This window comes from Ictalurus punctatus, chromosome 8 (assembly GCF_001660625.3).
Source record: "Ictalurus punctatus breed USDA103 chromosome 8, Coco_2.0, whole genome shotgun sequence".
Taxonomy (NCBI): Eukaryota; Metazoa; Chordata; class Actinopteri; order Siluriformes; family Ictaluridae; genus Ictalurus; species Ictalurus punctatus.
This window is the reverse complement of record NC_030423.2, coordinates 25,868,390-25,893,880: the sequence shown is the minus strand read 5'-3', so window position 1 is coordinate 25,893,880 and position 25,491 is coordinate 25,868,390. Positions and strand designations below refer to the sequence as shown.

The window sequence follows — 25,491 nt, the reverse complement described above, 5'->3', positions numbered from 1 at the left end:
CAGCTTGGCGGTGCTGGGATTTGAACACACCTACCATAAAAATAAAAAAAAAACGAATGAAAAGAAAACATCATGGGCATACACATTTAATATTTGATCCGCCTATAACCGTCGACCATTTTGTTTAGTTGGCTTAGTGGTTAGCACGTTCGCCTCACGCCTCCAGGATCGGGGGTTCGATTCCCACCCCCGTTCTCCCTGTGCTGCGGGGGTTTCCTCCGGGTATTCCGGTTTCCTCCCCCAGTCCAAAGACATGCATGGTAGGCTGATGGGCATGTCCAAAGTGTCTGTAATGGGTGTGTGAGTGTGTATGTGATTGTGCCCTGTAATGGATTGGTACTGTCCAGGGTGTACCCCACCTTGTGCCCCATGCTCCCTGGGATAGGCTCCAGGTTTCCCCGCGACCCTCAAAAGGATAAAGCGGTGTAGAAGATGGATGGATAGTTGAGACAGGACGTAGGCGCGTAAACTCAGCATCCGGTTTATTAGAGTGAATCTAGTAATTATAGTCCTTTCATTGTGATATAGTAATTTCACAATTGAAAAGCAGGAAGTACAACCAGGAAACAAGGAACCTGAGAATACCTGTGTTAACAATTACTAGACTTTGCAACTTGACACAGGAGCAGGAAAGCTATAAACGCTGAACAGGTAAATACAATAAGGAAGCAAACCAATTAGCGGGGACGGGGCGGAGACAGGAAAACCAAAAACATGTAATGCTGTGTTCATGACTAAGTGGGAAGTGGGAAATTTTCGACTTCCCAGTCGAAAAAAATCATTTTTTTCTCATAATTCCTACTCGGAAAGTTGGAGTTGGTTGAGAGAAACTTGTGTGAAGCACAAGAAGCAACAGTGTGGTTTAAGATTTCAAAGTAGTATTTCGAGTTTCTGCTTATATTTTAAATCACTAAAACTGGGTGATGCTTTCATCACTGAATTGTTTATTCGCTTTCTGCAAGATTTTTTTTATTATTATTAAACTGTTTTTTTTCATGTAATCTTTGGTGCCATTAACATTGAATTATCACATCCAGTTTAGAAATAAGTTAAATGCTAACTAACAATTTATTTATTCCAGTTTTTGTAGACAGTGATGGAAGACAGAAGGATGCATTTTATTTTCGATTTCAGACCGCTGAGTTTGAATGAACACATTCATGTGGGAAATTAGGAGGTCCCAAGTTAGAAAATTCTGAGTTCCCAGTTGTTGTGAAAAATGGATTTGCTACAATACTTTATAAAGTTACCAAAACATAATATTAAAATCCTTAACACAGACAGCAGCATCAACCATCTTGGAATAGTCAAGATCACATGACAATCATATTACAGTGTATTTAGAAAAAAAAAAATCTTTAAATATGTGTCTTCAGATTGGTCCACAGTCAAAAAAAAATGACGCATTGGTGGTCTAAAACTCAGAAAAGATGTCTTTTCAAATTTATCATGCTAGCATGCATTAGGCCTCAGGCATCATCTGAGTCTACACCGCGTCCTTGGTGTGCTCCTCATCCTAGTCTCTCCCAAAGACATAAAAAGCAAGAGGTGGGAAAAATGATTAGATGAAAAGCCTAACAGCACTTCACACGTACTGATTGACTCAGACAATAGCACACCTGACACCGAGGAAAAACAGGAGCACACCGTGTCTTTTGATGTGTTATATATAGTACAAACACACCCCTAGCAATGAACACACAAGCAGCTTTGATCATTTAAACACAAGGGTTAAGTTAATGCTGTGGTGAATGAGGCACTTACAAAGAATTAGCCAAGCATTAACCAGTGGGAGCACTGGGCTAATTTAGGCTAATGCTAATAACAAAACAAGATATGGTGAGCTGAAATAAGGGGCTGTGCTCTTACTAATGATGTAAAGCAAGCTAATCTAAGGCTAAGAGTGTAGACACGGTAAACATGGACACCGAATACTGCAAGCTGACAGTGCAAACACAAAGCAATACAACGGGAAAGCACAGAATCTAAGGAAGGAAGAAAGGGAGACTAAATAAATGATCTTTTTAACAGAATTTGACGAGCTTTGGAAATGAGTAACAGGTGATCGAATTTAGAAGAGGCAGCATGTTGGGTAAGCGCTGCCAATGACGGATCTGGAATTTCACACTTTTATACTTTCTTTAAACCCTTTACTGCATTGTGTTGCCATATGGCAACAATTCATTTATTTCCAATTTTTTTTTTTTAATAGGCAAAAATACAAAACTACTATTTTCTTATGCAACTGGAGAAAAAAAAGAAAAAAGAAGGGGCTTTAACTTCAACATGACAAAAACAAAACCAAATAAATAAATAAATAAATACTTTTCACAACTCTAATTCCTTTCTGGAAGACATAACTTTTACATTGTGTCTATGTGGCCAAAAAATAAATAAATAAACAAACAAACAAATAAATAAATCTCTGCAACTTATTGTCTGGAAAATGCAGTAATTGGACAGTATAGTTATTTTTGACTATATGATACCATTGCACATCCACATCCGTGTCCATTGCACATTGTTGCACATCCACCGTTGCACAATTCGAATGATAATTATCCATTAACATTAAATCTATCTATAAAGCCTGATATACAGTATACAAAGCATGACTTGTCGTTCATTAATAAATTAAACATTAATGGTTGGCAAATCGCTGTGCTATTAGTGGAATGACACACTTCGGACCCTGCTGTTATACAAAAATAATAATGTACCACACCGTAACAGCGTACTGTATATGATTTTGTTGTGTGTTCTTCCTTATACTACAAAGAGTCTGCCATACAAGTTCCTGTGTAAGTCGCTGCTATAGAAATGAAAACATTTTTAAAACAAGGGCATTGATGTAAACCCTCGAGACTACTGTCTGAGCCACTGTTATAGGAAATTAATCAACACCTTCTGAGCACTGTGGTATAAAGTAAATTAATTGTAAACGGGGTGTGTGTGTTCTTTTTAAATTATCACCCGCCTGATGTTCTCACAAATCCAAACAGTATTGTAAATTTAGTTTCACCCCACATTTGCCCCTTGTTTATTGCTTTAAATTGTGTTTATTTTCAGTAATCCATACAGCCAAGTTCTCCACCCTGAACAGAGAAATGGTCTTGCACACACAGAGTTACATTAATGGCCATGTTAACAAATAGGCATGCTGTAGCTCTTGCTGTAAATCACACACTGGCCTTGGCCCAGAGCTCATCAGTAATGGAGATGGCCCGGTGCCTGTCAAGTGACGCCAAACGGCCGGAGGGAAAGCCAAGAGGTTTCCTGAGGCGAGATAAATGCATCTCCTTCTCCGCCGTTCCGATAGACCGGTATACACCGTAAAGCCTGTCGTTATTCTGACCCTGGTTCAGTCTGAAGTTATAAGCTCCGTGAGCGACTCTGGCAGCAGCTAATCAGAGCGTAATGAAGACCTCGGCTCACGGCAGAACTGCGGAAGGTCAAAGCCGTAATCAGAGAGGAGGCATTATCATAAAGGGAGGGCTCACCTGTCACTAATGCCTCGGTTTAATGCACTCCTTCTTCTTTCGTTGACCTTTCGGTACTCTCGCATTTCTCAGGCCCTGTGTTATGACTTCATTTAATGCTTTAATGAATCTGTCTCACTGCACCCCATATCAATTAGCACCGTGAGAAGGAGCAACCGATTCGTATGTTATGTTTTTTCTGCAATTATCAATCACCCTTTATCCGTCCTGATTGCTCAGAAGGGTGCTGAATCATTTTCTATAGGACGAGTTTCGACGATAGTGCTGGCTGTGTTCAAATTCAAATAGCAGGTATCATATTAACACGCAATCCACATCATTTAAGACTAATGATAAAAATGTGTTGGTATTTAATAAACGGTGAAACTTTCTGTATGGAGTCTCCAGTCGTCTAGCTGTGTAAAAAAAAAAAAAAACATTTCTCCACACGAAATGTTCCGCTTTCCAGTTTCTTGGTAACACGGTAACTCTTATTAGCGAGAGAAAAGAAAGAACTGTTGGTGATAGAACAACTGTTTATAGCTGCTATACGTGATAACATGAGCTACGTTGTTCACAGACGTTTTACAACATTGAATGTAACTATAAATGGATAAAAAGCATGCTGTGTTGTACTTTAGTAAATAATCTCCAATCGCTGGCAATTTTCTGTATTATAATAGGAATAAAACACGTCAGGACAAGACAAGCGGGGTAATAGTAACTTAGTTTCACATTGTTGATTATTTTCCTTATCCAGCACGCTTTTAGATGTACTTCTAATTTCAATACCTGGACACTAATGTAGACTGAAGCAACTTGTCCACTATGCCCCTGCTTCATCTAAAAGACAAGTGTGTTATTTTTATTTTAGTGTTTTTATGGATCTCTGTATGAAAATGAGACACCATACAGCATATGTACTGGATAACTCTGTATAAAACTTGTCTAGAACTCTGCAGGGGGTATAATAAGTGACAGCGTCAGCATGCAGAATGATGAGGATGAGGAGTTTTGAGGACAGGGTCGTTGTCTGCCAGATGGTGGTCACTTTCCCCTGGGTGATTTATCCCTCTCACTCAAGCTTGAAAAGTGATGGCGCCCTGTAGCGAGCTAAGACGTACTGCATTTGTATCGTATCTCACAGACGCTGGTTATTTTCAATTAACTGTTGAGAGAAAGGTGCGTCCAGGGACTCCAAGATACAATCAAAAATGAAATGTAGTGATATGAGAGCAGATACCTCAACAGTATGCTTAAAAATCAAATGGTGGCAGTTGTGCTGTTAGTCAGTGTGGAAACGTTCAGAAAAACACTCATACTATTAAGGTATTTGAAAGTAAAATATGCTTGACGGACTTGCGGAATCTTTACCTTTTGCTTACAAAATTGACCTTTATTGTTTTTTTTACCCCTCCATACAAGGTACCATAAAGATGTCCCAAAACCATCCATATTCTGAGTAACAGGTTTTTTGCATACATCATTTTATTCAACGACTAAATAACTTTACTATTAGCTATCAATCATATGACCCTATAGTTAAGTATCTATCCAGTATATATATATATATATATATATATATATATATATATATATATATATATATATATATATTACCTGTCATATATCAAGGAGGGAACACTGGACTTCATTTCCCAGCAGCCACTGCACTATATTACATCATTGTCACATGACCACCTGTATCACGTTTTTGGTTTAACGAGCACTCATATATATATATAGCCACCGTTTGCACCGCTTCCTCGTCCTACGTATCATCTATCTGTGCTTTTGCCCATGAGTCGATGGTTAGTTTTGCCATAGTATTTAGCCTCGTGTTATTGTGTCTTTGTTTTTTTGTCTGTTTGTTTACTAAATGTTTGAAGATCTGCGCTTGCTTCCGTATCTACCTTTGAAACGTGACATCACCTCTACGTCACAAAAAAAGCAAAAGTCTGTATTAATTATGAATAGCTATTGCTTGTGTTATTATTAAGAGAACATAAAATGTATCTTTTATACCAAGACATTTAGTGTGCCTTCATTATCACAAGTAATGAATGGATGGATGAATGAAAAGAAATTATCAAATTATGGCATTATCACGAGATAAAAATCCATCTGTCTTGCATAAGGCTTAGTTATGGGTCATTACTGTAGATTCCTTAATGGGTTCATTCAATTGGTAATTTCTGTATTTGGTTTAGACTGTTAAAAAAGTATTACTAGTATAATTTCGTCGATTTTTATTCAAGAAGCATGCAAACCTTTGCACTCTCTTGAATACTTCTAATCTTTGTCATTTAGCATTTGCTGTTGTATAACCACACAAATTAGTGCATGACCTCATAAATGAATGGATGACATAATAGAGTACTTTAATGATAACAATTAGAATGGTTCAGTTCAATAAAACAGACTTCATGTTAAAACCATAATGAACTTTCTCTTACTTTCACACTATCCGTTGTTACCCAGATGAGGACGGGTTCCCTTCTGAGTCCGGTTCCTCTCAAGGTTTCTTTCTCATAACATCTTAGGGAGTTTTTTCCCTCGCCACCATCGCGCTCATTATGGATAAATTCACACATTTAAAATCTGTATGCTCTGTTTGTATGTTTCTGTAAAGCTGCTTTGAGACTATATCCATTGTAAAAAAAAGTGCTACACAAATACAATTGAACTGAATTAATTGTAGAGACATTTGTAATACAGTCATTTGTAATATTTCTCACAGGATAACAGCAGACGTGCCAACATGCACGCGTTTCACGTAGAAACTCTGCACACTGTTACGAGATATCCTACAAAAAGTCCTTCTTCCCAAATTACAGCAGCAGATAATATATGGGTCCATAATAACTGACAATTGACGATAATTGGTATACTAAACTCTCTGAAATTAACAGAGCCTCTAGAAGCCACGCCCTCTCCCCCCACCTCACATTAGTAATGTTTTAGCTCTTAGTTTTCATTAGTGTAAAATAAAATCTATCAGTGTTTTGTTTGACTTTAAATAAGTACATAGTTAACATCAGTTAACTATATTAAATCGGGGGGTGCCAGTGGGAAAAATTCACTTACAGTGTTTGTACAGTCGAAAGAGAAAAATAGGCCTACAATTAAGTGTCAAATCTAACACTTTACAAATCATTTTAATGACAATTATAATTAGAAAATGGTTATAGACTCATGCACCAGTCAGGGATTTCAAATGGTTTGAGGAGCAGCTGATGCTGGCCACAAGGAAGCATTTCATGGTTTCTATGAAGGACATTAGATAAGCGATATGTAAAAGGTCTATATTGAAAATGCACTTTGTTGTGTTTTTTTAGGGTATTTTTTTGATGTTGTTTTTTACTGTATAAAGTAGGATTCAGGTAAGATCTTTACTTGTGGCACTGTAAGGACAAACCCTATTACAAACCCTGTGAAGGATGACTCCACTGGCTGTCTGAGTAGTAGTAGTAGTAGTAGTAGTAGTAGTAGACCAGCAATGTATTACATATTATATATTTTATATATGTATGTATGTGTATATATATATATATATATATATATATATATATATATATATATATATATATATATATATATATATGGTCATCTGAAACAATAGACGTGGATGGATGAGCCTCGACAGCAAATAGGCGAAATGAAATTGGATGTCAGAATTGTGAATAGAAAGCATGCAATAGACAAGCATACACAAGAATATCCCAGAATGCTCTGTAATTGGAATCAGAGATGAAGTGCCTGGCACATCAACAGGCACTGCAGTGCGAATAGAAATGCAGCATCTCAGGAGTGACAGCGAAATCACATTTCAAGGGGCTCCTTTTCTGATATATTTAAATATATCCTAATATAAATGGGTGAAAAATTAAGCACGGAGAACTCTATAAATAATTGAACAATAACACCATTTTAGGATTCAAGGGCATTCAGAAACTGCGAATAAAATTATGTACGGTACTCAACCAAAAAAAAAAAATGATAATAATAATAATAATGTGACTATTCTATACAATATTTTTCTTGGTCTTTGAAATTCATTATTGCACTATGTAGCATAAATCTGTCCTCAGAGCTGTCCCCTTTGTACCAATAGATGGTTAAATAACTCAATGCTATAGACATATAGCTGTAAATAGCAGATCAATCTTATAAATGTGATCGCTCTTTGGGATTTCAGTACAAGTTTAATAACAGAGAGCAGCAGCATGCATGATGAGCGATGAGCGGGGGACGCAGTTATTTTCTCCACCGCGGATTATTTGTCGATGGCTCCCCAACGTTTTGGCACTGACAGTACATCCCATGACAACTTCATTTATAATTTCACCATCTGTAAGCAAGTTCCGTTTGAGCCCATTTTATGCTGTCAATAGAAAGAGAGAGAGGAAGGACCAGTCTCAAATGGACCAATCCTTTGGGAAGAAGTAGCAGTTGGCTAACATTGAGAACACCCAAACTTTGGTTTCTTTCTAGCAGCAGTAAGTCAAGGCCATTTAACTTGGGTTAGAATGAAAAACGAAGGTTCTAAAAATGGGACCTCTTTAACTGCTAAAAAATAAAATAAATAAATAGACCCCCCTCAGCATAGTGTCTATTTCACCAACATAATCCAATTAAAATACTGAAAAAAATATATTATGTAGAAATGTTTAATAATTTAAATATTGTATTTTTAGATTCCAATTGACATTAGTTAAAGGCATAGTAACTTTGAGAAGGGTAGGTAGAAATTTCCACCAAAGCAACTAAATTTAAACCACTGTGGACACCCTAGTCATGCTTCAAGGAACCCTATGGGTTACTGGACCCCTCTTTGAGAACCTTGCTTTGGAGCTAGAACATTATAAAATCTCACCACTCATCTAACAGCCTTCTTCAGTTCGTCAGTTCTACTGAATGCTGGGAAATTCCCCTGTATTTCTTCCACGCCTGTTGGAACGTCACACGATACCTATCGAAGTATAAACGTGTGAATTGGTGTGAAAGCACCCGGGTAAAGATGCTAATCTGAGCAATGAGACTGTATGGAAATAGGAGAGCTGAGTACATCAGGGACACATCTGAGAGAGAGAGAGAGAGAGAGAGAGAGAGAGAGAGAGAGAGAGAGAGAGAGAGAGATGCCATGTGTGTCAAATGTAAAGGAAAAAACAACCAATGTGCATGTTTCAGTGAATAATTTGAAAACTTTAATAAAACAGCATTCTTACTTGTCCCAGACCACTCTAACCACACTTTAACTTGAAATATATTTTTTTTACTTCAAAAAGTATTATTTCTTCAAGGATGTATGAATCCATTTAACATCTCGGGCTTAAAAAAACCCCATCCTTTTCCATGACTCATCCATTATAGATGATGAAGAATAGACATTATAGTCACAATATGCACTCAACCCTGTTCCCTCCCCGCCCCCGTGACATTCCACAAGTCACGTGTTTTTGAACAGGAATTTGAATCGTCCAAATTTCCTGAAGGTCACGAGAAGAAGAAAACAAAGTCCTCTCATTCTTTTTTTTTTCCTTTATTTTCAATGATATTGTGATATTGACTGAAGACAGTGCAGCACTTCTACCTAAATTATAGATTGAAAGTAAATTATTATTGTAAAAAACTATTTTGTTTAAAATATTAGAATGTCATTAGCATTAATGCTCATGAACCACTCATTGTGTTTTTGATAATTTCATGCTAAAAAAAAACAAAAAAGCCTGTCGACATAGACACTTTGGTTGTCGGGGTTAATACACTCATTTAATGTTTGAATGCATGGTTTCTTAGATTCAATGTTGAAAAATGATCCGGAAAACCCCAATTTTCTCATTTCTAATAGAGTAATTGGCACAATAATCATAGAATTATATCTACATGTATAGTTTATATGCTGTACACTGTACAGTGAGTTGCTAGTTTATTATGTACAGTAAGCCCGTATCTATAAGAGAACTTGGTGTATACTGTAAGCCCCAATTATATTCGACAGCAAAGCCTCAAAAGCAAGACAGCTAAAAGTCCGGAGTGTGTTGCGTCCTCTTCGTTGAGTAGCTAAACCTGTAATCGGACTCCGAGACAGGCTTCCAACACAGCGAGAAAAGTCAATATTTGCATGCTGTGAATATTCATGAACGTCAAAGCTAGAGAAACAAGAGGGACTCTAATTTCAACAAAAGTGATTTGTGCTTGGAAAGTACCCAAGCGAAGATCAGGTCTCCAGTGTCACCCCACACAACGGAGGTTGCCTCTGAAGCTCAGGAACATGCATTACATACTTTCATAAGCAAAATGGAAATTTTGAATTCCCTATAATCCTTAATGCTAATATGATCGATTGTTATCCAGCATTAAGCTAATGCATGTTTGAAATTACCATAGGCTAATAAGATTCTTCAGACAAAAACAACCTCGGGCTGTTTTACCGAGCGTCTAAAAACACAGTCCCAAATTAAACAATTTTGTGTTATGGATTTTGCAAACGTGCAGTGCCAGCACATCCGTCATTCTTCCCTTCAGTCTGGGACACAGTCCCGAACCGCTCGATAAATACGCAGCTCCTTTCTAAGGCTAGATGAATAAATAAATAAGGAGGAGGACCGTTCCTCGATGTCCTGGACATTGGGAAAGATGCGTGCACTGATCTCTTGATGCATGAACTTAAATATTGAGGTCGTCCTTTGGCTCCCTGTACTTGAATAATTAATGACAAACTTGGGCTGTGGTGATCTCTCTCTCTCTCTCTCCATCTCTCTCCCTCACTCTCACTTTCTCTTTCTTTTCACCATAAATCTCTATCTCCAGAGCAGACAGCCTGGGACTTTGGGAAAAACACACAGCTGTTAGTCAAGTTGAACTGAGTGCTCTTGTTTTTGGATGATCTCTCCTCGTCTGTTAATGGCAGTATGTTTGAATATTCTCTCTCTCGCTCTCTCTCTCTCCTGTGATGGATGAGGCTGATATGATAAACAGCCATTGAATCATTGTTGTATGATAGCAATGGTTCATGCAGTGTCTATCGCCCCGGGGCCGTCCCAGAGGAAGTCTCAGCAGAACAGTGGCTGTAAATAGGATTTTTGACAGCTCACATCAATTGGGCATTTTTTATTTTATTTTTTTTGCCATAATTGCTGCCACTATCCTCAAAACCATGTCCTCATCTATCAGTGTGGGGTCTCTGCAGAATTCTGCAGTTTCTGTGGCATCATATTAATTTGAGGACGCGAGAGGAGTTATTCCAAACCCTGCCTGTTGAATATATACATCAATCAATGCAAGACCTTAATAGATTTGTAAAATAACAATTTTCTCTTATGAATATTTTAAATAGGCAAATGAAGCGATACGAAATCCATTTTTGGACAAATAGATCGCACTCAGAATGATGGTCACACTGCAAGAGATTCTTTATTTGCTTTTCAATGAAACATATTTTAAAATGTCACCCTCAAGTGAAAACTGCTTAAGATTTTGCAAAAGTAAAATCTAAGGAACTATCTACATCTTTATGGCGTAAAAAATATATTTGGATTGAATTTCAGTTGGCACTACTGTCAGAGCTGCTATGATAGAAAATTAATCAACACCTTGAGAATTCAACGGCACTGCGTTGAAAACTCTTAAGGCAAGGCGACTCTTATTTCTTTGAAATGCACTCCTGAATTTGATCTTTCTTTGCTCTTTTATGAAAGGTAAAAGGGAGAAATAGACCTTGACTCTGGCAGCCAAAGTAATAAGAGAACAGTCCCACAGCCTCCAATCAAACCTCACTGCCAAGAAAGCCCGGCTACAACTCTATCTTCAATTGTCTGCGTCTGACTCATTTCATTTTTACAAATATACCTGTCAGACAGCCAGAGCCAAAGCCATAAAACCAGGCACCTCAGTGTGGCTGTCGCAAAGACTCAAACCTATTAGTAATAAAAGTGTACTCTTTCATTCTTTTGGTTATCCTTTTACACACCTCATGAAAAAGGCAGCGTGGTACATCTCAGGAGATTGACTGACTATTTTGCTAATATAACTAAGAATCATTCGCTCTTGACCTTAAATCTTAGCAAATGTACTAATTAGATTACAGGATTAGATTCATTAAAGAAAAAAAAAAAGTACTGGACACCTTTTTTTTCAGTATCAATAATATAAAAAGCTTTACTCTCACCTTTTGAATCACACGATATAGGTTCAACATCTTTAATCCAAATGAAATGGACATGGATTAGGGAGAAGAAAACATGCTGCTGCTGTTGTGACTCATGATTAATAAATTGTAGGCAGAAAACTACCACTGGCACGTTTGCCTCACACCTCCAGGGTCGGGGGTTGGATTCCCATCGTGGTCCTGTGTGTGCGGAGTTTGCATGTTCTCCCCGTGCTGCGGGGGTTTCCTCCGGGTACTCCGGTTTCCTCCCCCAGTCCAAAGACATGCATGGTAGGCCGATTGGCGTGTCTAAATTGTCTGTAGGGTCCACACACACAGGGCCACGGTGGGAATCGAGCCCCCGACCCTGGAGGTGTGAGGCGAACGTGCTAACCACTAATCCACCGTGCGCCCCTACATTCAATCCTTTTGTCACAAATATAATCCTGTACAATTGTGCCCTGCGATGGACTGGCACCCTGTCCAGGGTGTACCCCGCCTTGTGCCCCATGCTCCCTGGGATAGGCTCCAGGTTCCCCGTGACCCTGAAAAGGATAAGCAGTATAGAAGATGGATGAATGGATAATCCTGTACAACCCTTGCTTGGCAGATATTAAAATTGTTTGTCTCTAAAATGGCAGATATTACCCAAAACCTGCAGGCAAACAATCAAGTCAGTTGGTATTCAGCAGATATTTCCACAGAAATGTCACTGTGCATTATTTACATTCACATGAACATTTATACGAGAAACAGCTCCTGGGAGCTCATGTGTTTGTATAAATTCACATAAAAGAAGACTTACTAATCGAAATATCAATTGATCACCTTCAAATTATACACATGGCAACAAATTACTCTAATTTTACACACAGATTACATTGTCAGATTTAGAGTGCTTATTTATTTCAATTACACACAGATGTAATGAATATTTTGTGAAACTCAGCCACTTGATATTAATGACTGGAAAGAAAGCAATCCAGAAAAAAAAAATCATAAATTAAGGCAAATTATTACTTTTTTAAATAATCTATTCAATGACAAAACTATTAGGACAAAAGTAATGGCACCCCATAAATAGGATGGAGCGTTTGGGTGTGTCTGAAGTAGCTGACATGTTGCAATGGCTGAGCTGGGTTACTGGAAAATTTAGCACATGGCGCATTTTCAAAGTTTAGCTGCCGTTTTGTCATTTTCAGCTCTTTTAATAGAGTTTTGTGGGTGCCACTAAAGGCAAATCAGCTGTATCGTGAAGTCGCTTGGTAATTTATATCTGATTTACACAACTAATTACAAATAAATAAATAAATAAATAAATAAATACATAAACATAGCATTAGCGAAACATTTGTAAATCTGGTAGGGAATGTTTTGGCTTATGTAAACATTTATACACAACTTTACTAAAAGATTGATAAATGAGGCTATATACACTGAAAATGTGTATATAAAAGTTTAGAAGAATCTGATTCACAATTAGATATTGAAATTCTCACACCAACTAACAACCAAAGCAATCACATCTGCTACAAATAATGTCACACTTTGTTTACGTTCCATCGTTTGCATTACAATACAATATTTATGCTCTAAATATTTCCATATCATCCAAGTGAAAATGTATGCTGTTGAATAGTAATAATTTTGTGATATCACACTCTGATATTGAAGCCAGAACTGGTGGTAAAGTTGGGCTCTCTACATTGTCTTTCATGAGGAGTTGAAAGCATTATTGCCAGTTGTTTATCCGGATTTGTTTTGTTGCTAGTGGGCGATGTCTTTTGGGGTTTCTTAACAGGCGGTGGTGAGCAGACCTGAAAGCTGCCTACTGTTGTTTACTACATTACCCAAAATCCCAAAGGAGGCCATTGCTATGCTTTCGGAAAACATCAGATGGGCTGAGACTTGCATCTTGGAGGGAAATGGGGTAGGGTGTGAAGGGTGATGTTCAGAGGAGATGTAATGCTTTATGTTTACATTTAGACTATAAAATTGTTCTATATAGTTCTACTGCAAAAGATGGAGAGAGCTGAGATGAGAACAATTTCACAAGGTACAGTCAGAGACGTCCTTTCTGTTCTGAGAAACCTGTCCATTAGTTCAAATCTTTACTGAATGCACAGGATATAAACAGTAAAAGTATGCTAACTGATACAAATGTAGGATACAATTGCCCCAGAAAGCTCATTATTGAAGGCTCATGTCTACCCCTAACGTGGCTGCCCCGCGGTACATTAATTACGACGGGACATTAATTACGGATCCCACACTATAGTGCATGTTTGGACTGCTGATGGTGGTTTTAAACAACTGTCTTTCCTACGGTCTGAACCTCGGTCACACAGCATTGACATCGTTGTCAATGAAATCTGCTACAACCGAGAGTTTTTACTACTGTTACGTAATTCAATATTCTCGGGGTATTCTACTATAGTGGATTTGATTTCAAACCATCTTAAAACTAACGTGAAGGGTGTCAATGCTCACACTAAGTGGAAACAGTGACATAGAGGCGGTCTTCATCGTCGATTGAAAAGGTTGAAAGATAAAAATGAACTTTGCCTGCCTACTACTCTCCTCATCAATGCACAATCCCCTGCGAGAAAAAAAATCGATGAATTGTCAGCCAATATTCGCTACCTACACGAGTACTGGAATTCCTGCATCCCGGCGATTACTGAGACAGGCTGAACAGCAACATCATGTCCAGCAAGGTGGAACCTTCTGGTTTTGAGTCGTTTAGGACAGACCGAGATTTTAACATCACCGGGATGACTCGTGGAGGTGGTGTATGTCTTCTTGTCCGGGATGAGTGGTGCCGAGCAGTCACAATGAGAGAGCGCCTGTGCGCCACGGACATTGAACCATTGTGTTATTATCTACCAAGGGAGTTTCCCCAAATTTTTATTACTGTGGTATATATTCAGCCTAAAGCAAATTTCAGTAAGGTGCAAGAGGCTATTTACAATCTATCTCAGAGACTTGTGTCAATTTCTCCTAATGCTCATAAGTTTCGTCTGGGTGATTTTAATAACTGCAATGTTAAGAAGAGTTTATGTTCATACTATCAATATGTTGACTGCCCCACTACAGAAAAAAGACTTTAGATAGGTGTTATGGAACTGTCAAAAACGCTTATTTTTCATCTCTTCTCCCCACACTGGGGGCGTCTGATCACAGTGTAGTCTATCTCCGCCCTGTTTATCAGAGGTTTCTTGAAAGGGAGAAGCCTCAGGAAAAGAATGTTAAAGTGTGGGATAATGACAATGGCTTTGCAGGGATGCTTTGAATGTACACAGTGGGAGGTCTTTGGTAGTGCAGATATTAATGAACAGGTTGAGACAGTGACTGATTACTCATCTCTACTATTTTCAAAGTCTACCCTAATGACAAACTTTGGATATCTAAAGAATTAAAGTACCCTCATAAATAAGAATAGGAAGGCATATACAAATCAGGATTTGACATACAGGGGCAGATCAAAAGGCAAATACAAATCTATAAGCATATTTATAAGCAAAAAATAGAGGCATCTTTAACATCTGGTAACTCTAGACATGCTTGGCAGGGGATTAACATTATGACAATTGTCCCACATAAGGCAAGAGGTCAATTGCCTCTGGATAATGAGGCAAGATAATGAGGAGCTGAAGATGGCCATTCAGCTTAACTCATACTTCTGCCGTCATGAAAGTGGATGTGGGGACACTGTTTCAGCGATGTCGTTACTACCTACAACTCATTTTTTCCGCTGGAAAAATGAGATTTTTGTAAAAGTCCAGGCCCAAGTAATATATGTGGTAATGTTTTAAAGCATTGTGCTGCCCAGTTAGCACCAGTTTTTACTGATATGTTTAGGGCATCTTATAATAATGATAATGAGTCTTTATTGGTCACATATACATTACAGGACAGTGAAATTCTTTTCTTTGTATACCCCAGCATGTTAGGAAGTTGGGGTCAGAGCACAGGGTCAGCCATGATACAGCGCCCCCTGGAGCAAAGAGGGTTAAGGCCCTGACAAGGGCCCAACAGTGGCAGCTTGGCAGTGCTGGGGCTTGAACCCCCGACCTTCTGATCAGTAACCCAGAGCCTTAACTGCCTTAATAGCAAAAGTTAATAGACCTTCAGGATTAAATGATTTTTGACCAATAGCATTGACATCACTAGTGATAAAGTGTTTTGAGCACTTCGTGAAAAAGTACATGGTATCCCAAACACAGCATCTTATAGATCCTCTGCAATTTGCATAACAAGCTTCTAGGTGGGTAGAGGATGCAATCTTGACTGTATTGTATCTGTTGCATTCTCACTTAGAGAAACCAAAGACTCATGCTAAAGTTTTATTTGTAAATTTCTCTGCCTTTAATAGTATTTCCCCTCATTCATTCCATTAATTAATTACTCTTTATTAGTATTTTTTTATTAAATATTGTGTATGCTGTTCATATAGACCAGTAGTGATTTTTTGATGCCTGTGTGATTATGCTGCAAACCGATTTTCCCTACGGGGACAAATAAACTAACTAACTTCAAAAAGGTTCGAGCTTGAGGGTCACTGCAAGACTCTTGACCCCGGGGTAAAATCCATGTCTAAGCTGCAATACTCTTGACCCCGGGGTAAAATCCATGTCTAAGCTATAATACCGAATGAATGTATACGGCCTAGACCATCCCGCCACACACATCCTGTAAGGGTACCCCGTAGGGATAAAGCCTTCGAGGAGGCGACCCCCATAGTGGAATGAACCCTTATGTCCAGAGCCGTAGCGACACTCTGCGCCTCATAAGCAATAGAGAATGCTTCCATTATCCAATTAGAGATGTGCTGCTTTGACACAGCATCACCTCTACTGTTGCCACCAAAGCAGACCAGCAACTGCTCCAACTTAGGCCACTGGCCGGAGCAGTGGACATAAGTACAGAGAGCCCTTACTGGAAACAGTAGGTGAAATTTTTCTTGTTCTGATGGATGGAATGGAGGAGGGCAGAAAACCTGCAACACTACCAGCTGGTCAACAGACGTAGGCACTTTAGGAACATAATCCAGCCTAGGATATAGGAAGGCCTTGGCTAATCCAGGGGCAAAGTCAAGGCAGGAAGGGGCAACAGAGAGAGCTTGTAGATTTCCTCCTCGCTTGAGAGATGGCAGGGCCATCAGAAGAGCTACATTTAGAGTCAGAAGCTCCTCTGAGGCTGATTCTAAGGGTTCAAATGGGGCACCTGACAAATATTCCAAGACCACCGAAAGATTCCAGGAAAGTATGCGTGGTCTGCAGATGGGCATCAGCCATCTGACACCATGCATACACCCCGATGTTAGAGGTCGTTGTCCCACAGAGGCTCAATCAATAGGGGTGTGGCTGGCCAAAATATTGGCCATGTAACCCTAATTGTGGAAGGAGCCAACCCTGTTGAGAAACATCCCCGTAAGAACTCCAGGACTGTAGCTATTGTGCAGCTTACTGGGACTAACTGACGTTCCTTACACCACGAGACAAAAAGTCGCCATATAATTTTCTCATTGATGGTGCTCTAGTGTTCAACATGGTCTCTGCAACCTCAGTTGAGAGACTGGAATCTATGAGCTGGTGCCCCTCAGGGGCCAGACCCACAGTTTCCATAGTTCTGGCCGAGGGTGATAAATCAACCCTCTGGCTTGAGATAGTAGATCCCTGTGAACAAGAATCTCCCAAGGGGGTGCCGTCTAGAAGGGAAATTATCTCCAAGAACCATATTCAAGCTGGCCAATAAGGTGCTACTAGCAGCGGACGTAGACGGTCTTGCCGAACTCTCGCTACAACTTGTGGGAGCAGAGCTATCTGGGGAAAGGCATACAGACGTGACCTCGGCCACTTGTTTACCGTGGCATCCAGCCCTACTGGTGTGGGAGAAGTGAGGGTGAACCACAGCGGGCAGCCTACATCCACTTGCGCTTGGCCGAACCTCTGCCATATGGACTCCACCTCTTGTAGATGGAGCCTCCAATCCCCGGTCCTCTGCCTCGACAGGATGTCTGCCCCCACATTCTGGTTGCCTGGAATGTACATTGAACTCACTGACAAAGAGTTTTCTGCAGTGTGAGCGAGATTTATTTTCACTGGGGAGAAAGTGCTCCTCCAGCCTGCCGGGAGCCACTTCCTCTTCCCCGGGCCAGTCTAAATTCAGCTTTTTGACAAACCTAATGATCACTTCACGCATCTCTTTATATGATTGAGAGCTGCTCTCCATTTTTGGTGCACTGGCTCCCCCCTCTGTCTCCTCAGAGTCAGAGAGGGTGGGTTGACTCTCCATACCGGAAGGAGAAATCTCTGTGAGCTCCCAAACCCGGAAGAGGACAGTCAGATCTGGAGAACAGAGCAAGAGATAGAGCTGTACTCATCTCTGGTTCCTCCCAAGATACAAACGGGATCTCCAGAACCCGAGCCGGCTAGCTGCCTTGGCAGTGGCCGACCCAGAGCCCCGAGGTTCCAAAACCCAACTCTTTGGCTGAGAAGAGGGTGAGCCAAGAGCGGAGCTGCTTAACTGTGAAGCGTTCACAATGTACATAGTCAGCCCTCTCAAAGGCTGCTGCCGCATGCTCCACTCCCAAACACTTCACACAAAAAGTGTGTCCATCCTTCCCCATAATGAATTGGAAGCAGGGAGTAACACATTTCCTGAACTCTCTATGGCTCATTCTCTTAAAGAGGTTAGCAACAAAAATATTTTCTGAAAAAATATTGAGAAGTGAAGAGTTTTTACGAATGTTCACACAGACAACTGACAAAGATAATAAAGCTGATGATGTGGTTTATAGGCACCGTTTTATAGTCACATGGCACGCGAAATGCCACGTCACCTGACCACGGCAGGCCTATAAGTAGGCATGATATTACACAGACTTCAGATACCAGCTGCATGCGAGGGCGCTTCCCACAGCATGAAGCTCACGTAACTTTGAGTTCCCTTTGAAAGGGAACGTAAAGGTACAACTTTACCTCTAATTGTTACAAAATGCAAAGACACTTGAGACTCCGTCCAAATATAATATATAAATGTCTCCTCACAGAAAACCTCACCATATCAATGATTATACATGTTAAATAATTGCATTGTTTTATATCTGTTTCTTATTAGTATGCGTGAATGAGTTGTTACTATAGAAACAATAAAGTATCAGAACAAATCAGAATTGAGAAATAGCAGAGCTATGGTATAATATATGTAGAATGTGATTTATTAAGATTTTATGAAACTCATGCTATCTGTGTTTGTTTACTCTCATGATTGCACTTTAATTAGAAACCATTAATGCGCAGATGTTTTTCAGATGTTTTTCAGAAGGAAACCTATACATCATGTTTTTATCATTGGGTACAGAGCAGCTGATTAATATCCGCCATTTATTTCTAGGCAGGTGGTTAGGAATGACACAACTGAGTCAGCACTCTCATTCATTCTGAAAACAAATCCAAGATAAAACATTTCTTCCGAACAATCAGACAGAAGCAGAGATGTGTCCTTATTGTTGCTGTGTGGTTCACTGCATGCCACTTAACTTTACTAAGATCGTTCTCCATTATAAACCGACCCGTTTCTGTGGTTTCTTCTTCAATTTTTTTTTTCCTGTTCTTTCTCTAGCCCATATTCAGAATTGAGTTCAGGTCCATAGTGAGAAACTAATACAGAAACTGCAAGAATCAATATAAACACCTCAGAATTAGCAGAGCTACATTTAGCAGCAGGTCATAACAATCTTCATGCTTTATAAGTGCTTTTAATCTATCTATGAACTCATTTCTGAACACAGCTTTGTTCTTGTAAAATCCCTATCAGAAGGGTTTATGATATTTACTACGCTTTGCATGAAATTCAAGGCTGGAATCACCAAACGTTAATGTTTAGGCCTGGGCGATATGACTACAATCTTATTTCATGATAACGATATATATTCTCAAGTAGGTCTACCAGTAGTATTAAAGTAAAAATAGATGCTTAGTAGAGCACCCTTTTGCTGTTATGACCTGCTGCAAACAAGATGCATAGTTTCTGGCCGCGTTCCTGAGGAATCTTAGGCATTCCTCATGAGCAATGGCCTCCAGTTCAGTAATATTCTTCAGTTTTCATGCTGCAACCGCCTTCTTCAAATCCTACCAGAGATTTTCTATGGGGTTCAAGTCAGGTGACTGGGATGGCCCTGTAGAATCTTCCAGAACTTCTTATGCAACCAAGCCTTGGTGGAATTTGAGGTATGCTTGGGATCATTGTCCTGTTGGAAGGTCCAGTGACGCCCAAGTTTCAGCTTCCTCACAGGCAGCATGAGGTTTTCTCCTAGGATTTCCTGATACTTCAATGAATTCATCTCGCCTTCCACACGCTGCAGGTTTCCAGTGCCAGAGTATGCAAAGCAGCCCCAGAGCATCACCGAGCCACCACCATGCTCGACTGTGGACAGAGTGTTCTTTCTTCATTCTTCTTTCTCCGGACATACCGCTGATCCATCGTGTCGAAAACTTCCACAGAACAGAATTCCAGAATTGTTTCATCGCTCCACAGAACAGAATACCAAAACTTCTGTGGTTTATTTATATGATTTTGAGGCGACTTTTCTTGTGCTTTTGGGTCAGTAGTGGTGTACGACTTGGAGTACTCGCATGGAAACCTTCTGCGTTTAGTACACACCTTATTATGCTCACTGAAACCTCAGTGCCTGTTGCCACCAAGTCTTGCTGCAGGTCTTTTGCAGCCACTCGAGGGTTTTTCACAACCTGCCTTCTCACAAATCTGCTTGCAGCCATTGATAGCTTCTTTCTTCTTGCCCGGTCTAGATGTTTCACGAATTTTCTGCCCCTTGCAGTTCAGGTATTTCATGTGTTCCAGCTACTGAACTTGATTAGTTGTATCAGGTGTGCTTGAGACAACACCTGTTTTGCTTATTTGCGCTGTTGTGAGGGATTCTATTATGGGGTTGAATAAATTTGAGACTGGAGAAGTCATTATAAGTTATTTTCCGTTGAATTTGCAGAAACCACTTGAAGCACTCATTGTGTTTAATTATTTCAATTGCTTTTGTTTGAATTGTTCATTGCAAACAGCTGAAAGTCTGTACATTTTGACAATAAACCTAATTTGTGATGAATTTGAACAGCTAGTGACTAAAGGAATGTGTGGTTCTCTGTACTTTTGAATTTACAAATAAAGATCAGGCAATAAAGACATCAGAAATGACCACAGGTGATGGTTTTGTTTTCTACGCTGTAAACTTCAATAGCAAGCTAGACTCAGTGTATAGTTCGTTCACTCCATGGGCCGATACAAGTGAGATTACAGTAAAGCAACGGAGAGCTTGTGCTCTTGTACTTAGTTCTTCGTATTTACAGTGATGTGAAAAGAGTATTTTCCCCATCCAGATTTCTTCTCTTCTTGTGTATATCTCATTGTAAATAGTTTTACATCATCAAACGAAATACAACATAGAACAAAGGCAACCTGAATAAACACACAATGCAGTTGTTGTTTTTTTTTAAGCAAAAAAGTTATCCAACACCTATCACCCAAGTGAAAAACTAATTGAACCCCTTAAACCCTTAAAATCTGTTTGTGCCACCGTTTAGCACCAGTAACTGCAATCAAACGCTTCAGATAACTGGAGATCAGTCTTTCACTTACTTCTAGGACTAGGACTTACTCCTATGCTTTGGATCATTGTCTCACTGCAGAATCCAGTTGTGCTTGAATTGGATGATTATTTGCTGTGCTCAATAAATAACATTATCATTTAAAAAACCGTATTATGCGTTTACTCATGTTGCCTTTGTTTGAGCTTAGATTTTGTTTTAATTTCTGAAACAATTCAGTATGAGATCTACACAAAAACAGAAGAAATCAGGATGCCGGCAAATCCCTTCTTCACAGCATTACAAATTTCCATTCAAGCCCATGTTTAACATTAGTCTAAATGTTAAAACTTCCCTTGATATACATTTTTGAAAGTTGCCAACTCTGTATACTGTACAGAAATGTATTATGATTGACATATTACGATTTTTCTTCTTCCATGTGAAAAGTCTGTTTTTCACAAACCTGGTGACATTGCTTTGAACCAGCAGGTCATTTCAGACAAGAGAAATGACTGTGGCTAAATAAAATTTCTACAAGTCACATCATTCACCCAATAGCAAATCACTTGCACTAAATTAGTCATTTGTCTTTGTTGGCATTTGGCTGCAGGGTGACACGGTGTGCATTTTAATGATGGCCTCTTGTGCCCTTCATCAACGCGACTGATGCTTTACTAAATGTTGGCTATACAACATTTTTCTCTCTCTTTTTTTTAAAATGATCATTTAATATTTACAATTTCATGCAGCAAACCAAAGGACTGTGACTTATATAATATAAAATAAACTTTTTTTTTTTTTTCGCCCACAGAGAGAAACTGAAGTAGGAGTACAAGTAGGCCGTTCGAAGAGGATGAATTTAGTTACCAGAATAAAAACACAAACAAATGACAGCTCTGAACTCTAAGGAAATAAATTAAAAAACAGTAGGGCTACTCATAAAGTTCAATTATTCACTTCTTTAGCCAGAGAGCACAAACTGAGCTAAATCATTTTCCTTCTTTGTATATGGAAATAGGTTGCATTTTATGCGTTCTGCACAAAAGTAAACAATGACTAGACTCAGACTTGCTGAGTGCACTGACTGCAATCCAAATCACAAGTCATTTTTAAAGGATCAGCAGTGCAAGGCTTTCAAAATGGAGCTCAGATTTCTGTCTGGTTCATAAAGAGGTAATGAGATGATCGCACCTGATCGTCATTCATATTTCATCTGAAGCCTACTTGGTTTGCACACCATTGATGCAGTGGGAGCATCGAGGTTCTCTAAACTCAGCAGGGTTCTCTAAATTCTGTATCAGGTTCACCACATTAGCATATGTATAGCATTAAATGACTTTGATGGGACAAAAAAAAACTTTTTATAGTGATAATGCTTATTCCATAGTCTTTTTTTCCATGTAGGTTGTTTGATGAGGCAGTTCAATGAAGAACAAGGATCATAATCCATGAAGTGGTTTTAATTTCGGTTTCAAAACAATTCAACAACAATTCCAAAATGTCACATCAAATTTCATGTAATTTCATAACTCATAAGAAGTGCTTACTTAATAAATAATAGTGCTTTATCTGAAAATTATATGTGGCTGAAATTAAAATGATACCTCCAAAGAATATCAAGTAAATGCAAGAAATTGCAAAGAAAAAATGAGATTCACATGTATAAGAGCTCTCAACGCAAAAGAGAGACATCACTATTTAACAGTACACGTCAGAGAATGGATATACAAATACATCTGTAGTTATAATTACAACCAAGGCCACACACAAAAAGAAACTCGGACACTACATAAGTTTTTTTTTTATTCATTTAATGTGTCGTTCTTTGTCAATAAATGCAGTGGATTTCGGTTTTCTCTCTTTTTTATTAGAGGTTTTACGATCTCAGTGGTACAGAAGCTCTTAACCACAAGTTGTGAAAAAGTCCCTATGAAATCTGAATTGAAGTTTTGTGGCTTTTACTTTGGATATGTTAGCCAAAAGGTTTTCTATAAGCTAGTGTGCTCCAAAACAATGACAAAATTCGCATTTAGAAGATAAATGCATTCAAAATGAACAGTCTGTCTCTACCACCAGTACGGATCAAGAATTTTGATGACCTCAATCTGCACTTCAGCGGCTCCTCAGACTTTCTGTCCAATCAAACGCTCTCTAGAATCTGAAGTGTCCCGCCCCCAACATTATGAAAATCACCTTGCCGTTGTTGAGTGAGAGAAATCATATCAGCAAGCACGGGTTGTAAATGTGTCTTTGGCTGTTCGAACACCCGTGTTTTATTCAGTTTCCCAACTGTAAGTTGGTTAAGAACGAAATGGGTTTAATTCATTCACTTTGATGAAGGAGGTATTTGTGCCAGCTCACTGAATCAGAATCTGCTGAATCTACTTACCATCCTGTCTGGCCTTTACCTTAAAAATCTTAACAAACCATGCCTTTCAAAGCCTCCTCGTCTCATAAGGGCAACATGGTGAGTTTAGGAGCAGAGCTCTAAAACCAATATTTGGAGCTTGGTTCTTCTGGGTGAATCTAAAGGAAAGCAGCCTGATAGGCCAGTGATCTTTGGATGAGATGGCCACCATTTCAGTAGCATTCTGTTGTCTGATTCTTCTCGGTTCAGTGGTTTCAGAGCCTGTGTATTTCCCCACCTGTCACATCTGTTTACGACTGATCAGGTCTGATGCTTCCACCAGAGTGGACCTTTTGCTTTTCTCCTCTCTAAAAGCCGCACTCTCCCACGTAAGCTAAAGGTTCAAGAAGAGGGATAAAAGGTAATCGAACTGAAGCATTATCTGCCTAGGTGGTTTGGACACTTTGTAAAGTGCAACTTTTAAGGATGACCTGTCGGTTGAATTTTTTAATGCTTTCAGCATAGTTCAACATCAGCCGTAGTGGTGCCATGTTGTCCAGTATTAAACATACCTAACCAAGCCTGTGCATTCAATGCGCCCACTGCACTCCATTCATAACTAGTGTTGCCAAATTAGTGACTTTGAACCCTCAACGCAGGAGGGACAAGGCAAACGTGCTAACTATTAAGCTTCCATGCCCCCCTCTGATCAATGAATGATCTCAACAATCAATCTCTGATGATAATTATTCCCAACAACCATTCCCTGATCATCCTTGTTACCAATGACCAAACTTTATCGCCGTTGTTCCCAATGGCCAAGTCACCATCGCCAACAACGAATCACTGACCACCAACTACCAATCACTATTCCCCATTATTCCAATTACCAATAAATGATCACCATTGTTCAAAATGACAAATTTTCCTTCTTCAAATGATTTTGATGATTCATGACTATGCAAGTGTTATCATCTGCTGACTTGTAGCAACTTTATGAGCATGTATTATCTACTTTCCCCTGAAAAGACTAGGAGACAAAATTCTCACAATGAAATCCTTAATTTTTTTTGTCTCTGCAGGCTTGACTGGTCATAACACCTTCCAAAACGCCTGTGATCATAAGTACTGTGGACTTGGGAAGCACTGCGTGGTGGACCATGTGACCGGTCAGGGAGCGTGCCAGTGTCTGGAGCACTGCAAGCCGCACTACAAACCTGTATGTGGATCTAATGGGAAACTCTACCAGAACCACTGTGAACTGCACCGAGCCTCGTGTCTGGCCCGTCAAAGAATCACCATTGTACACAGCGAAGAATGCTTCTACAAAGGTAAGAAAGAAGACTGCATTTGCAAATCAAAGGTCAAGTATGTATAGGAAGTAAAATGTCTATATAGCATGCGACTAGTATGTAGAGTGCCCTAAAGTGCTGGTTATCAAATGTACACGAGTAAGGTTGTTCACCTTTTTATATATATACAAAAAAAAGTTCAAATCACAATCTACTCTAATTGTAGTCAAGCTGGGACTAACAGAAAATTCACAAAGAAAGAAGTTGAGGAGAAGTACAACATGGGAGGATGTGGCTAGGTAACTTATTGAAAACCGTCTCATTGCCGTAATCCTCTCAATCTGCCTCCTCTGTCACGCTCATTCATGCTTTGCCAAATCAGATTTGATCTGTTTCACAGTGTGGATGACATCTGTTCTGCTCATTAGATCTGCTCTAACAGACCCTAATTATTCATCATCTTCCAAGAGTTTGTTTTAGCTGTCGATATTACATTGCACTATGGTGGCACACGGTATTAACTTGGATTTGTCTCAAAACAGTGATTACTTTGCTCCAGTTCATTTGTGCTGTTTTATCGTCTTTGCAGCGCAGTAAAAACATAAGTTGAAGCAATTAT

The 25,491-nt window shown here is 39.3% G+C and overlaps 1 protein-coding gene across 1 annotated transcript in view; it reads left to right on the top strand.

Moving 5' to 3' along the window:
• Positions 1-25,491, top strand: part of fstl5 (follistatin-like 5) — a 162,585-nt gene that overhangs the window by 29,461 nt on the left and 107,633 nt on the right. Inside the window, exon 4 of the mRNA XM_053682396.1 lies at positions 24,663-24,911. Within this exon, the coding sequence (XP_053538371.1) occupies positions 24,663-24,911 (249 nt within the window). The remainder of the gene's footprint in view (positions 1-24,662; positions 24,912-25,491) is intronic.